General features: G+C 38.4%; 1 protein-coding gene across 2 annotated transcripts in view; it reads left to right on the forward strand.

Annotated features, from left to right (window-relative positions):
• The window catches only part of LOC144304441 (uncharacterized), a 44,462-nt gene extending 32,338 nt beyond the window's left edge, over window positions 1-12,124 (forward strand). For both annotated transcript variants that reach the window (XM_077882982.1, XM_077882981.1), the window contains one exon: window positions 11,908-12,124. In XM_077882982.1, coding sequence (XP_077739108.1) covers window positions 11,908-12,060 — 153 coding nt within the window. In that variant the 3' untranslated portion in view covers window positions 12,061-12,124. The remainder of the gene's footprint in view (window positions 1-11,907) is intronic.
• The last annotated feature ends 2,192 nt before the right edge of the window (window positions 12,125-14,316 follow it).

Consider the following 14,316-nt stretch of genomic DNA (forward strand, 5'->3'; position numbering starts at 1 on the left):
GGAAGGAGGGGGTTAACGGCAGATACGTACTCAGTCCCTCCTTCCTCGGGGACACTGGTAGTTTGACCTCAACTGAACTCCTTATCATACTGACGGAATGTAATAGCCAGAAAAGAAATAAGACTTTTCCTGTGGCTTCTATGTATGTACTTTTTTAAGAGATTTTTTATTTATTTCATGAGGTGGAGGGGAAGGACTGGGGGAGAGGCAGAGACATAGGAGCTCAAGCAGACTCCTTGCTGAGTGCAGAGCATCCTGGGGCCAATCTCATAACCCTGAGATCATGATCTGAGCTGAAACCAAGACTCAGATCTCTAACTTACTGAGTCACCCCAGCACTCCTCTATGCACTCATTCCTTGTGTAAAGAATCTTTCTGGGGCCCCGGGGTGGCTCAGGAGGTTAAGTGTCCACCTTCAGATGGGATACCCCACTACCCCTCACACCTCTCTTGTGCAATCTGTCTCAGATAAATAAATAAAATTTTAAAAAAATTTAAAAAAACAAAATTTAAATTTTAAAAAAGGACTTTTCTGACATAATATAACTGATCTGACTGGATGCTTTTAAATAAATAAGCCAAAATTTATTTATTTATTTATTTATTTATTTATTTATTTATTTATTTATTTATTTATGGAGAGAAGAAGAAAGCATGGGTAGGGGGAAGAGCAGAGGGAGAGGGTCCAAGCAAGCTTCCCACTGAGCAGGGAGCTCAATGCAGGGTTCAATCCCACAACCTGAGCTCAGGTAGATGCTTAGCCTACTGAGCCACCCAGGCACCCCGAGCCTGAATTTTGGATTGATAACCCCATGCTCTGCTGGAGAGTGGCTGTTAGTCACCTACTATTATTCCTAGGTACAAGGCTAACTAAGAAATGTTTAAACTAAGAAACTTTGCTGAGCTAGCTCATCAGGCTTAGAATTAGCCCTTGCACTTCAAGCTTAAAACAATCTCAGATCTTTGTAGCAAAGAGCGTCTGACAGCCTGAGGTGCTCCCTGAGAGCAGTTTAAGTGTGTGGTTTCTTTCTGAGATCCTCTGGCATGATCCTTAGTGCCACTTTGTTCTGGATTAGACTTTTGTTTGAGTCTGATGGACAATAACGGCTTTATGACAGTACAGAGGAAGGTGTAAGGCATGACTATGATTTATTATAAGACCAATAAGGAAACACACAAATTACCACAGTGTGGCATTATTAATTTCTGAAAAAGTAGCCTTTGAAGCAAAGGACACTACATGGAGTCCCCCCTAAAAAGGAACAAAGGACGAAAACAACAAACCACTTTCCTTCATATATTGGATGTAGCTTAAAAAAAAAAATCTTTAACCAAATATTAGTAAACTGACTCTCGCAATATATAGAAAGGATTATATACCATAACCAAATGAGATTTATCCTAAGAATGCAAAATTGACTTCACATCTAAAATTCAACTAATGTAATAGGCCATTTCAATAGAATAAAGGACATTATATGTTCTCATTCATTTGGGGAATATAAATAATAGTGAAAGGGAAAATAAGGGAAGGGAGAAGAAATGTGTGGGAAATATCAGAAAGGGAGACAGAACGTAAAGACTGCTAACTCTGGGAAATGAACTAGGGGTGGTGGAGGGGGAGGGGGGCGGGGGGTGGGAGTGAATGGGTGACGGGCACTGGGTGTTATTCTGTATGTTGGTAAATTGAACACCAATAAAAAAAATAAATAAAAAAGAAAAAAAATAAAATAAAAAAAATAGAAAAAAAAAGAATAAAGGACAAAAATCACAACATATGGCAAAAAAGAGAGATTGATCAACAAACTAGGATTAGAATGGAACTTCTTAAACCTCGTAAAAAACATCTACAAACAACTTACAGCTAGCATATACTTAATGGTGAAAGACTAAAGGTTTTCTTTCCTAAAATCAGGGCCAAGACAAGAATATCAATTTTAACTATTTCTTTTCCAGGAACATACTGGAGGTTCTAGCCAGTGCAATAAAGAAAGAAAAAATAAATAAAAATAAAAGACACCAGATTGCAAAGGGAGAAGTAAAACTGGGCTTATTCACAAATGACCTGATTGTCCACGTAAGTCACATAGTATTAGGATGCGGTCATACAACGTAATCAAAAGGATTAAAGTACATCGGTACACATTTAACAAAACAAGTAAAAGACTCCCACACAGATAACTAGAAATCATTGCCAAGAAACTAAAGATCTAGAAATATATCATGTTTGCAGATTGTTAACAAAGTTATTTACTTCAAACTAATCTACCACTTCAAAACAAAAATCACAATCCCTGGAAACATTTTTGTAGAATCTAACAATTGAAACCAAAACTTACATGGAATTATAGAGGGCATGGAATAACCAAAACAATTTTGAAAAAGAAGACATGAATGAGGCTCACGTTAGAGAAATGCAAATTAAAACCTTAATAAGATACCACAATACTCTCATTAAAATGGCTGTGATTCAAAAGACAGGTGACGCTAAGTGTGGGGGAGGGTAAGCAAACACTGATCATTCATAAGTTTCTGTTGAGAACTTAAGATGACACAGTAACTGTGAAAAACAGCTGGACAATTTTTTATGAAGTTAAACAGATACTTACTATGCAGCCCAGTAATTCCACTCCTAGGCATCTACTCAAGAGAATTAAAAACTTAGGGAAAAGGAAAGAGAAGGAGAAAGAGAAAGAGAGAGAGAGAAAGAGAAAGAGAGAGAGAGAAAGAGAAAGAGAAAGAGAGAGAAAGAGAAATAAAGAGAGAGAGAAGAAAAGAAAGAAAGAAAGAAAGAAAGAAAGAAAGAAAGAAAGAAGAGGAAAGAAAAAAGAAAAGAAAGAAAAGAAAAGAAAAAAGAAAAAAGAAAAGAAAAGAAAAGAAAAGAAAAGAAAAGAAATTGTACACAAATATTCACAGCACATCCTTCATAGGGCCTCAACCTGGAAACAATGCAAATGTAGGTTAACTAGTGAGTTGGCATTGTCCATACAAGGAACTATTAGCAGTGGAAGGGAAGGCTTCATAAAGGCTATGGCGTGGACGGATTCAGAAACACTATACCAAGTGGGAGAGGCCAGACACAAAGACTACACGGCATATGATTCCATTTATAGGGAATTTCTATACAAGACAATGCAAACGAGTGGTGATGGAGGGCGGAGGAGAGAACAGGAACTGACTACAGACTAGAAGGGAGCTTTCTAAGCTGATGGAAATGCTCATCTGTTCTTAATTTTCCGATTGAGTAATACAGCCTCCTGTTTAATGAGATAATTCGGCCTTCCCTTTAATAAGACACTACACACACGCCCATCTCATGCTATGGTTCTTCCTGTTGTTGTTCTTAAGCAAGAGGAGGGTTATGGTGATTGAGAGTAGATTATCACAGAACGTACTTTATCTTTCCATCTCAAGTTATCTTGAACCCAGGGAAGTTCACAAAAGACTGGTCTGTTTCTTAAGTCCTATTGCATGCAGAATATTTGGCCCTAAAATTACTGTTTCTAAGAATGATTTTACTTGAGTTACGGTACTGCTTGACATTTGATACTCTCTAGCTTTGATGCATTTTCATATATGATCTTCGTCAATGAAGAAGAAATAGAAGGCATTTTATCTCCAATTTACATAATGGAAATGAAGCTTGGAGATTTTTCTTTCTTAAAGATTTTATTTATTATTTATTTATTTATTTATTTATTTACTTATTTATTTATCAGAGACACAGAGAGAGAGGCAGAGACACAGGTAGAGGGAGAAGCAGGCTCCCTGCGGGGATCCAGACGTGGGACTCAATCCCAAAACCCCAGGATCACACCCTGAGCCGAAGGCAGATGCTCAACCACTGAGCCACCCCGGGCGTCCCTGAAGCTTGGAGATTTATAAGTGTCGCCTAAGCTCACAGAATTTATGAGCTTCCACAGGAAGAGGAGCCAGGACACGAACCTGAGACTTTCTATTTTCAGATGTCTGCTTCCCTCACTGTAGTCTCATTTAGCCTAAAAGAGTTCTTTTTTCCCCCAACGGCACAAAATAATGTGTGGGGTTTTTTGGTTTGGGTTTTGGTTTTAAAGATCTTATTTAGGGATGCCTGGGTGGCTCCTAAAAAAAAAAAATAATAAAGATTTTATTTATCTATTTGAGAGAGAAAAAGAGAACATGAGTCAGGGGAGGGCAGAGGGAGGAACAGACTTCCTGCCTAGCCTGGAGCCCATGGCGAGTTGGACCCTGGGATCATGACCTTGAGCTAAAGGCAACACTTCACTGACTGAGCCACTCAGGAGCCCCCAAAATAATATTTTTAGTAAACAATGTACTTCAAATACATTCAAACCTATCAGTTGACACTAATTAAAAATCCCATCTTACATTGGAACATCTACTTTAGCTTTTTCAGTTTTATTGAGGTATAACTGACAAAACTAAGATTTTGAAGTGTACAATGTGATGATTTATGTCTAAATGAATTCTTGTAACTTTTTATACTTAGTGCAAGGATTGGTTTTGCCAGGAGTTTAAAATAAGTGCATAAAATGCTTGCTTAAAAAAAAAACAAATTTCTAAATACAGAAAATAAGAATGAATATAGTAACCCAATAATTTTTTTGCTATTATATATTCATAAATCAAATAAGCGCAATGTGATTTAGGATAAATAAAACTATGTAAACAAGAAAATATTAAAATAGTACCTCAGAATTCCACTAGGTAGTAAATCAGTGGACTTGGAGAAGTTAATATTTTTTTTTTCTTCTAAGTACCTAATTCTTCAAAGGGAGTTTATATTCTGGGAGAATCTAGCAAGTTGCTTTTAATCTCAACGAAGTCTCATTAAGGAATATATGTATAAATATTATACATTAAAGTACATCCTATTGGGTTGATATATCTATATGTAATACATTTGCATACTTATATGTGTGCCTATACGTACTGAGGAAAAGTATCTTAATTTTTTAGGTTGTATCATAACTTTTATATATATGATAGACTTAGGAAATATGAAAAATCTTGTGGAGTCAAAAAAATTCCAGTTAAGTTGTAAATATTAAATCATTCAAGTAATGAATTCTGGGGGAAAATAATATTGAGGTGACTTGACAGTCTCTTATTCATATCATATTCTGTTTCATCATCAAGTCTAGGCAGGCAAAATGTAAACGAAGAGAAGATTGTTTCTGATTCCTTCCACTCTCTTTCAGTGCTTTTCTTTCTCATTTCATTTGTCCTTACAATGTCCAACCTTTCCTGTTCCAAAAGTGTGCTACTCGCCTAACACATTCAGAGAGGGATCCGATACGTAATCCAACCGAGGTGTTAATGTCCTGATGAAGATCAGAAGTCTAGCTCTCTCCCAATGGCCCACAGGCATCGAGCAAAGGCAGTGGAAAAGGTTTTAGAATAGAGATAACCAACAGACACGTATGATATTCTCTGTCTTCTCTGATGATCAATCCTTATTCTTATCATTTTAATTAATTCTTATCATTTTAATTAATAAATGCTTATGGACTATAATTAGGATCAATGTTATGGGCTAAAGGCAACTACGTTGAAAGACCTGAAATACATCTCTATTCTTTGAGATTTGGAAACAATGGAGCAAGAGTCTGGTAGGACCGTATTTCATTTGAGAAAAATCAAGGAAAGAGAAATTCTATGTCCTCTCTTTTTTTTTTTTTCCTATGTCCTCTCTTTTATGCTAGCCCATTGCATAAGAATTCTAAGAAGAAAGAAAAGAGCTGGGTCTTCAAATATTAATATTTGTAAGGTAAAATGGTTAATCCTTCTAATAACTTAAACCTATGGTAAACTTCTGAGATTTTTATGTATTGAATGAACATATGCATAATTGATTAGATACAATCAGAGATGGAGAGCCTCACTTAAGCACACCATTAGCATCATTATCAGAACAGAGAGAAGATAGAATAACTTAAACAGTGACATTATTTTCAAATTATTTAAGCCAAATAAGTCTAAATCCAAAAGCTTTGATCATGTATAATCCTGCTGAAAGACTGAATTGTAATCAGCCTATGATACATTATGTGGCAAAGCTGCAGCACCCGTGCATAACAGAATCTTATTTTCCATTAATCCATTCTTTTCTGAAAATGCAAACACTCCATATGCTTAATAGCCCAAAAAAAGAATGTTCTCGCATTTTAAGATTGCCCATTAGTGAGCATTTTATTTTTAAAAAGCACATACACAAAGAAAACACTGACTCTCAAAGCCATTTTTGAAAACTGACTTAACCTATGTGCTAAATCAAGAAGAACAGTAACCTCGAAAAATATCAGCTCAATTGTGTACTTTAGCAAAATATCAACAACATATGCTGTGTTTATAGTGACTTTTGAATTCATTTAATGTTCACGAGACTGGATTCAGAGGTAGGATGTGAAAGAAATCTCCAATAGAAGCAAAATTAGAATACATGGGAAAATCTCTCTATCTACCTACACTGTGTATCTACTGAACACAGAAAGTTCTGCTGATAATGGACCCCTTTCTATAAAAATTAATCTGAGAATAGGAACAAACAATATACGTAAGACCATAAAACCGGCTCACATTCTAGACACTGTCCAAAAAGGAAGCCACTAGCCACAGGTGACTTTTTTAATTTAAGCTTTTTAATTAACTAAAATTTAATCACAAGTCATGATCCAAGTGCTCAAAAGCCACATGTGGTTGGTTAGTGGCGATCGTGCTGAACAGCACAGAAGAACTTTCCCATCATCGCAAAAGCTCTATCTTCTAGAACAACATGGGCAGGGACCACATGTGTTTGAGTCATTAATGTAAGTGCCTAGCATGGTACCCAACACATAGGAGATAGTCAATAATCATTGGACTAGTTATTTACCAACCAAATGGTCATCACTTTTATTCTTCTGTAGCCCCACAACTCTACCTAAGACTAAATTAAAATCCCCACTCATTAGATGATTCAAAGCCTGGAAGACTCACTCCTCCATGTAAATTCCCACTTCCTACCGAAACAGCTGATTCTGGAAGGTGAATTGTGAAAGGCTTAGGCAAGTGCACCTTGACATACCACATCCACGCCATCTTAGTAAGTGGTTTTGCCCACCGATTTTGTTTATTCTGTACATCAGAATCTTTACTGCAAAAGTCAGATGGGATGCCCATCAGCCCAAATATTAAGAATTAAAATACCCAAAGGGATCCTTCAACTCTGATCATTACACACACACAGAGTTGGAAATGACTGAACTCACGTGATGGCTTGAAAAAAATAAGCAGCTTTCTAAAACACCCATTAACTCAAGAATGTAGAATATATTACACCTTAATATGCAGTGTGAAACTGTAATACCAGTTTCTAATTCTCCCTCCGAGGAAATTCCAAAACTCTTAAACGAGTGTGGTTAAGAGGACTGGTCCGGTTTTGGTTTGCTCTACCTTTCTCCTGGAGAGTTCCAGATTCTTCTGTTCTTCTATATGATTCCATGGGGATGCAGATGGGCACGCACTTGAAACAAAACTGCTACTATGGTTTGCAGACTTGATCAGAGGTTGCCACATGCTCCAAGTTGACTTTTAAATACCTACATTTTTCAACAGACTCTCACGGAAGCCTTTTTCCTCCGTGTACTCTGCACAGTGTGCCATCGATTGCATTTTGACTGAACCTCTGTCTTTTGGACTGAACGCGCTATGCAACTAAGACATGGGTCCGTGCCATTGCAGACTGATGTCCCTTCCACAGAAACATGGCAGATGGCATGGGGTTTCCTCAACAGCACTGTTTCCACAGCTTGTAACCCACCAACACCACGCAAGGAGCATACCAGAAGCAAGTAGCATCTCGGAGGGCGAGGAAGATCCTGGGCAGTGGGCAGGGCGGTAGGGGAGACCAGGGATTGACACCCCCCAAAAGAAAACCAATCAGCAACTAGCTGTCATAGGAAGGGATCTGTATTCCAAAGTCTTTGCTGCACTCCTATGTTCACTGCAGCATTACTGACTGTATCCAGGAGAAGGGAGCAGCCTAAATGTCCCTTAACAATGAATGGACGAAAAGGACGCGGTGTACATATAGCATGGAATGTCATCAGCTGTGAGAAAAAAAAAAAAAAGGAAATCCTGCCATTTGCAACCACACGGATGGCACTTGCGGGCACTGTGCTTGTGAGATGTCAGACACAGGAAGACAAGTACTGCATGGCCTCCCTTACATGTGGATTCTAAAAACAGAAGTCGAACTCATAGAAACAGAGGATAGAAAAGTGCTTGCCAGGGGCTAGAGGGTAGGGGAAATAGAGAGAGGTTGTTAAAAAGGGTTTAAGCTTTCAGCTAGAAGATGAATGAAGACCCAGGAGCTAACATAAAACATGGTGGCTGTAGTCGTAACACTGTGTTACGTAGATTGATCTGCTGAGAGTAGACCTTAAACATTCTCTCCAAAAAAAGTGAGATCATGAATGTGCTAATTAGTTATAGGGATCTTTCCACAATGTATACATGTATTAAATCACCACAATGCACGCTTTAAATACCTTTGAATTTTGTTATGTCAATTATACCTCAATAAACTGAAATTTGTTTTGTATATTTTTATTGGAGTTCAATTTGCCAACATTTAGCATAACACCCAGTGTTCATCCCGTCAAGTGCCCCCCTCGGTGCCCGTGACCCAGTCACCCCAACCCCCACCCACCTCCCCTTCCACTACCCCTTGTTCATTTCCCAGAGTTAGGAGTCTCTCATGTTCTGTCTCCCTTTCTGATATTTCCCACTCATTTTCTCTCCTTTCCCCTTTATTCCCTTTCACTATTTTTTATATTCTCTGAATGAATGAGGCCAAATAATGCTTGTCCTTCTCCAACTGACTCACTTCACTCAGCACAATACCCTCCAGTTCCATCCATGTTGAAGCACATGGTGGGTATTTGTCATTTCTAATGGCTGAAGAATATTCCGTTGTATACATAGACCACAGCTTCCTTATCCATCATCTGTCGATGGACACCGAGGCTCCTTCCACAGTTTGGCTATTGTGGACATTGCTACTAGAAACATCGGGGTGCAGGTGTCCCAGTTTTTCACTGCATCTGTATCTTTGGAGTAAATCCCCACAGTGCAATTGCTGGGTCCTAGGGCAGGTCTATTTTTAACTCTTTGAGGAACCTCCACTCAGTTTTGCAGAGTGGCTGCACCAGTTCACATTCCCACCAACAGTGCAGGAGGGTTCCGTTTTCTCCACATCCTCTCCAACATTTGTTGTTTTCCATCTTGTTAATTTTTCCCATTCTCACTGGTGTGAGGTGGGATCTCATGGTGGTTTTGATTTGTATTTCCCTGATGGCCAGTGATGCGGAGCATTTTCTCATGTGCTTGTTGTATCATTCTCAATGTGGAAAAACTGAGAGCCTTTCCCCTAAGATCAGGAACAAGGCAGGGATGTCTACTCTCACCACTGCTATTCAATATAGTACTAGAAGTCCTAGCCTCAGCAGTCAGGCAACAAAAAGAAATAAAAGGCATTCAAATTGACAAAGAAGGAGTCAAACTCTCCCTCTTCACAGATGACATGATACCATACATAGAAAATCCAAAAGACTCCACTCTACGATTGCTAGAACTCGTACAGTAGCTCGGCAGTGTGGCAGGATACAAAATCAATGCCTAGAAATCAGTGGTATTTCTATACACTAACAATGAGACTGAAGAAAGAGAAATTAAGGAGTCAATCCCATTTACAATTGCACCCAAAAGCATAAGAAACCAGAATAGACCTAACCAAAGAGGTAAAGGATCTATACCCTAAAACTACAGAACACTTCTGAAAGAAATTGAGGAAGATGTAAAGAGATGAAAAAATATCCATGCTCATGGATTGGAAGATTAATATTGTGAAAATGTCAATGCTACCCAGGGCAATTTACACGTTCAATGCAATCCCTATCAAAATACCATGGACTTTCTTCAGAGAGTTGGAACAAATCATCTTAATATTTGTGTGGAATCAGAAAAGACCCCAAATAGCCAGGGGAATACTGAAAAAGAAAAACAGAACCAGGGGCATCGCGATGAGGGATTTCAGGTTGTACTACAAAGCTGTGCTCATCAAGACAGTGTGGTCCTGGCACAAAAACAGACACACAGATCAATGGAACAGGACAGACAACCCAGAAATGGCCCCTCAACTCTATGGTCAACTAATATTCGACAAAGCAGGAAAGACTATCCACTGGAGAAAGGACAGTCTCTTCACTAAATGGCGCTGGGAAAATTGGACATCCACATGCAGAAGAATGAAACTGGACCATTCTCTTACACCAGACACAAAGACAAACTCAAAATGGATGAAAGATCTAAATGTGAGACAAGATTCCATCAAAATCCTAGAGAAGAATACAGGCAACACCCTTTTTGAACTTGGTCACAGCAACTTCTTGCAAGATACATCCATGAAGGCAAGGAAAACAAAAGCAAAAATGAATTATTGGGACTTCATCAAGATAAAAAGCTTCTGCACAGAAAAGAAACAGTCAACAAAACTCAAAGACAACCTACAGAATGGGAGAAGATATTTGCAAATGACACATCAGATAAAGGGCTAGTATCCACGATCTATAAAGAACTTATCAAACTCAACAGCAAAGAAACAAACAATCCAATCATGAAATGGGCAAAAGACATGAAAAGAAATTTCACTAAACTGAAATTTTTAAAAAGCCTCTGAATCAAATGATTCAACGTAATTTCCCACACACGCATAGACACCCAAAATGATAATGGGTTTGGGAAATGTAAAAATGATCCCAGCCTTCTCATCCCATTCTTTATTTAAATATTTAGTGCCTGGGTGGCTCAGTTGGTTAAGTGTTGGGACACCTGATTTCATGATTTCAAGGGTCGTGAGATAGGGCCCTACATTGGGCTTCACACTCAGCAGAGTCCAATTGAGATTCTCTGCCTCTTCCCCTCTGCTCCTACCCCTTGTCCATGTATGTGCTCAATCTCTGTCTCTCCCTCTCTCTTTCTAAAATAAATAAATAAATATTTTAAAAATATAATAAAATAAATATAGGAAGGACTAAGTATCTCCTCAAAGATGATAAAGTAATGTTCATATCTGATTCCATTGTCTGTTGTGATTCTGACTCCTCAAACACTATGTCTGATTTGGTTAAGAAGTCATCTTCAATATTGGCAGATGTCAGCGTACGCATGTGTACAAACACACACACACATACACACACCACTCAATTACCAGAAACTTTGGAAATGGTTTCAGGCCAAAGTTTCCTATAACTGAGCTCTCTAACACGGGCATATGAACAAAAGAAAAAGAAAGAGATTGCAATCTAGGTCTAGGGATCAAAAGGATGGAAGAGCATCAACAAATGGCAGCCAAACTCTTACTGTTATGGCCAGCAAGTACTCAAGCTCAGTCGGAGTACTCCAACGTCAGCATTTGCTGAATTGCTTGCCTTTTTTTCAGTCAGGAATCAGCAGCTAGTATTGACTAGAATATTCGCTACATGTGGTGACAAGAATAGGTTGATAGTTAGATTCTCCAGTGGTGGGAATTTCCAGCTTATCCTCATAATTAGCTCCAAGTAGAAATCATTAAAACAATCTTCCCTCCCTCGGGGATGCTCACCTTCTGCGTCAGTCAATGCACTTCAATTTTTAGAGCATCATTTGTTTCTCCAGCATCTCAATTTTCCTCTCCATAGACCCATGAGATTTAATCACACATGTAACAAAAACCTTATGTTCTATTTCCTCTTTTTCAAGGGCTACAATTTCACATCTGCGCTGCCTGCCCACACCACCACCGATTTCATTTCCTTGTTCAAAATTTCAGGTATATCTCATGCTATTTTTTCCTCTATGATCTTCTCACTTCCTTTTCTCTTCCAGACAACCAAAGTTCACCATGGGCCTGGGCCTCCAGCCACACAACAGTCACTGTCCATTTCATCCCGGGACATTCCTCTTCATTTCTGCTGGTTTGGTGAATGTTGCTTCTCTGCATATTTCCGATTGTTCTACTCTGATGCACTTTTGACTTGAGTTATTAATGGGGATTACTTAAAAAAAAAAAAGTCCTGCAGTCAACAATTCACATTAATAAAAATCCCAGTACAGTAGTAGTCTGTCCCAGACCTAACTTCACACCAGACTTCAAAGTATGAATCTCTTCTACCTATAAGAAAAAGTGTCGTGTTTCAGCTGGGTCCAAGTGGAGAAGCACTCAGTTAGGGTTCATTCTAAAGGGGTCAAGAGGCACATCTTGGTTTTGGTTTTGGTTTTTAGAGAAAGAAAGAACATAAGCAGGGAAGGGGAAGGGAAGGGGGGAGAGAGAATCTCCAGCAGACTCCATGCCCAGTGCAGAGCCCCATGGTGGGGCTTGATCTCACAACTCTGAGATCATGACCTCAGCCAAAATCAAGAGTCAGATGCTTAACTGACTGAGCCACCAAGGTGTCCCTGAGGCACACTTTTTTGATCATATTCTCTCTAGGAAAACTCCATTAAAGAAATTTTGTATCTAACCAAAAGAACAACAGGTGAGTGAGGCAAAATTTCCAATTTGCCAGAACAAAAACAAGCAAGTTATTTTATCCAATGATGCATACTCACAATTCATTATACCCTGGAAGGTCCTTTTTTTTTATAGCCAGAACTTAAATTAACTAAGCCTAAGATCACCTCTACCTTACTTATCCCTTAGACATTTGAGGAATCTAGGATTACTATTTTAAGTCATTACTATGCTCAAGCCCTCATGATTAAGAGACAGATGAGCCATGAAAAATGGGACCTTTACCAAACAGTGCCAGGGACACCATGACTTCTTTTCCTTAGAGGGATCACTTTATTACTCAAAAAATATATAGCTAAAAATACATGAATGTGTGCATCCATTCTCTCGTGGTTGGCCGAGACCTTGAATAAATTAGATTGATAGGAATTTAAACTTTAAGATAGTTGTGATAGATGTCCCCATATGCACTGAGAGGGTGATAATGACTGAATAATCCAAGGGTAAAATGAAAGAAAATTATTTTTCCCCCATGCAGTAATTAACTCACCTTGACTTACTATGGCTCTACTGGGGTGGGTGGGGGTGGGGAAGCAAAAAGAAAAAGAGTAGAGCCAGTGATATTTTGAAATATATGAAGAATTTTCAAAATATTACTACTTTATACTAAAGCTATTCACCTTCATATAAGACACTATAAATCCCCTCAGAAATTAAGATGGGGAGTTGCTTTTTTGACTTCTCCAGAATAGCCTCATTGACCCATTATCTTTCAGTCCACAGTGTTTAGCCAACTCTTTCCCAGATAACTAGAATGATGCAGCAAATTGTCAGAGCTTGTGAAAGGAATATTGAAATGTACGACCTGCTTAGTATTTGTAAATTTATATGTTATTCATTGGGAGTTTCAGTAAAGAAAAGAATCACTTTGTAGGTAATTTCACAGTTCTTCAAAAACATCCAAATTATCTCAAAGACTTGTTACATTTCAGCATTAAATGTGTTTTAGCAAAAGCTGAATATAAATAAGAACTTCCTTTAACTCAAGCACTTTTCAGTGAACAAAGTCAAGTCATTATAAGGCAAAACAAGTTACCCTTTCAGTTCAGAGTATGTCCAGAAACAAATTCTTCACAGAGTTGAGGGCCAAAATCTCACCAGAGCCGTGTATATACTTCAAGTTTTATCATGAATTAGAATTCATTTCCTGTAAATCTATATGCAAACTCATCATGACAAAGCTATAACTACCCTAAAAAAAATGCATTTGTATACTCAAATTCTAAAGTTTCTCAGGGACAGTCAGGTCATGTGGTTTTAATTCACTTCAGTATTTGATTTTTCAAACACTCAGACTTTGACTTTTTGCTGCTAATTTACCTTTCCCACGTGCTATTTTGTAAAAGTAAATATACTTTTTTACTTTGCCTTCCTTATTATACAAAGCATATATACTATCGTACTAGTTCTCTACTGCTGCCTAACCTTTGTTGCTGCAAAACTTAGCAATTTAAAACAATAAACCCTTAATATCTCACAGTTTCTGTGGGTCAGCAATTCAGGCACAGCTTAGATAGGTGGTTCCTCTGTGTCAGGGTCTCCCATGGGACTGTGATCACGGTGTCAGCCAGGGTACCTCACAGCACTGCAATCAAAGTGGCAGCCCAGGTCACAGTCATCTCAGTGTTCAATTTAAGCAGAATCCACTAGCTCACTCAGTGGTTGCTGAAACGATGTTGGTTTCTCACGGACTACTGGATTGAGGGCCTCACTTCCTTGCAAGG

This window comes from Canis aureus, chromosome 34, assembly GCF_053574225.1.
Source record: "Canis aureus isolate CA01 chromosome 34, VMU_Caureus_v.1.0, whole genome shotgun sequence".
NCBI lineage: Eukaryota > Metazoa > Chordata > Mammalia > Carnivora > Canidae > Canis > Canis aureus.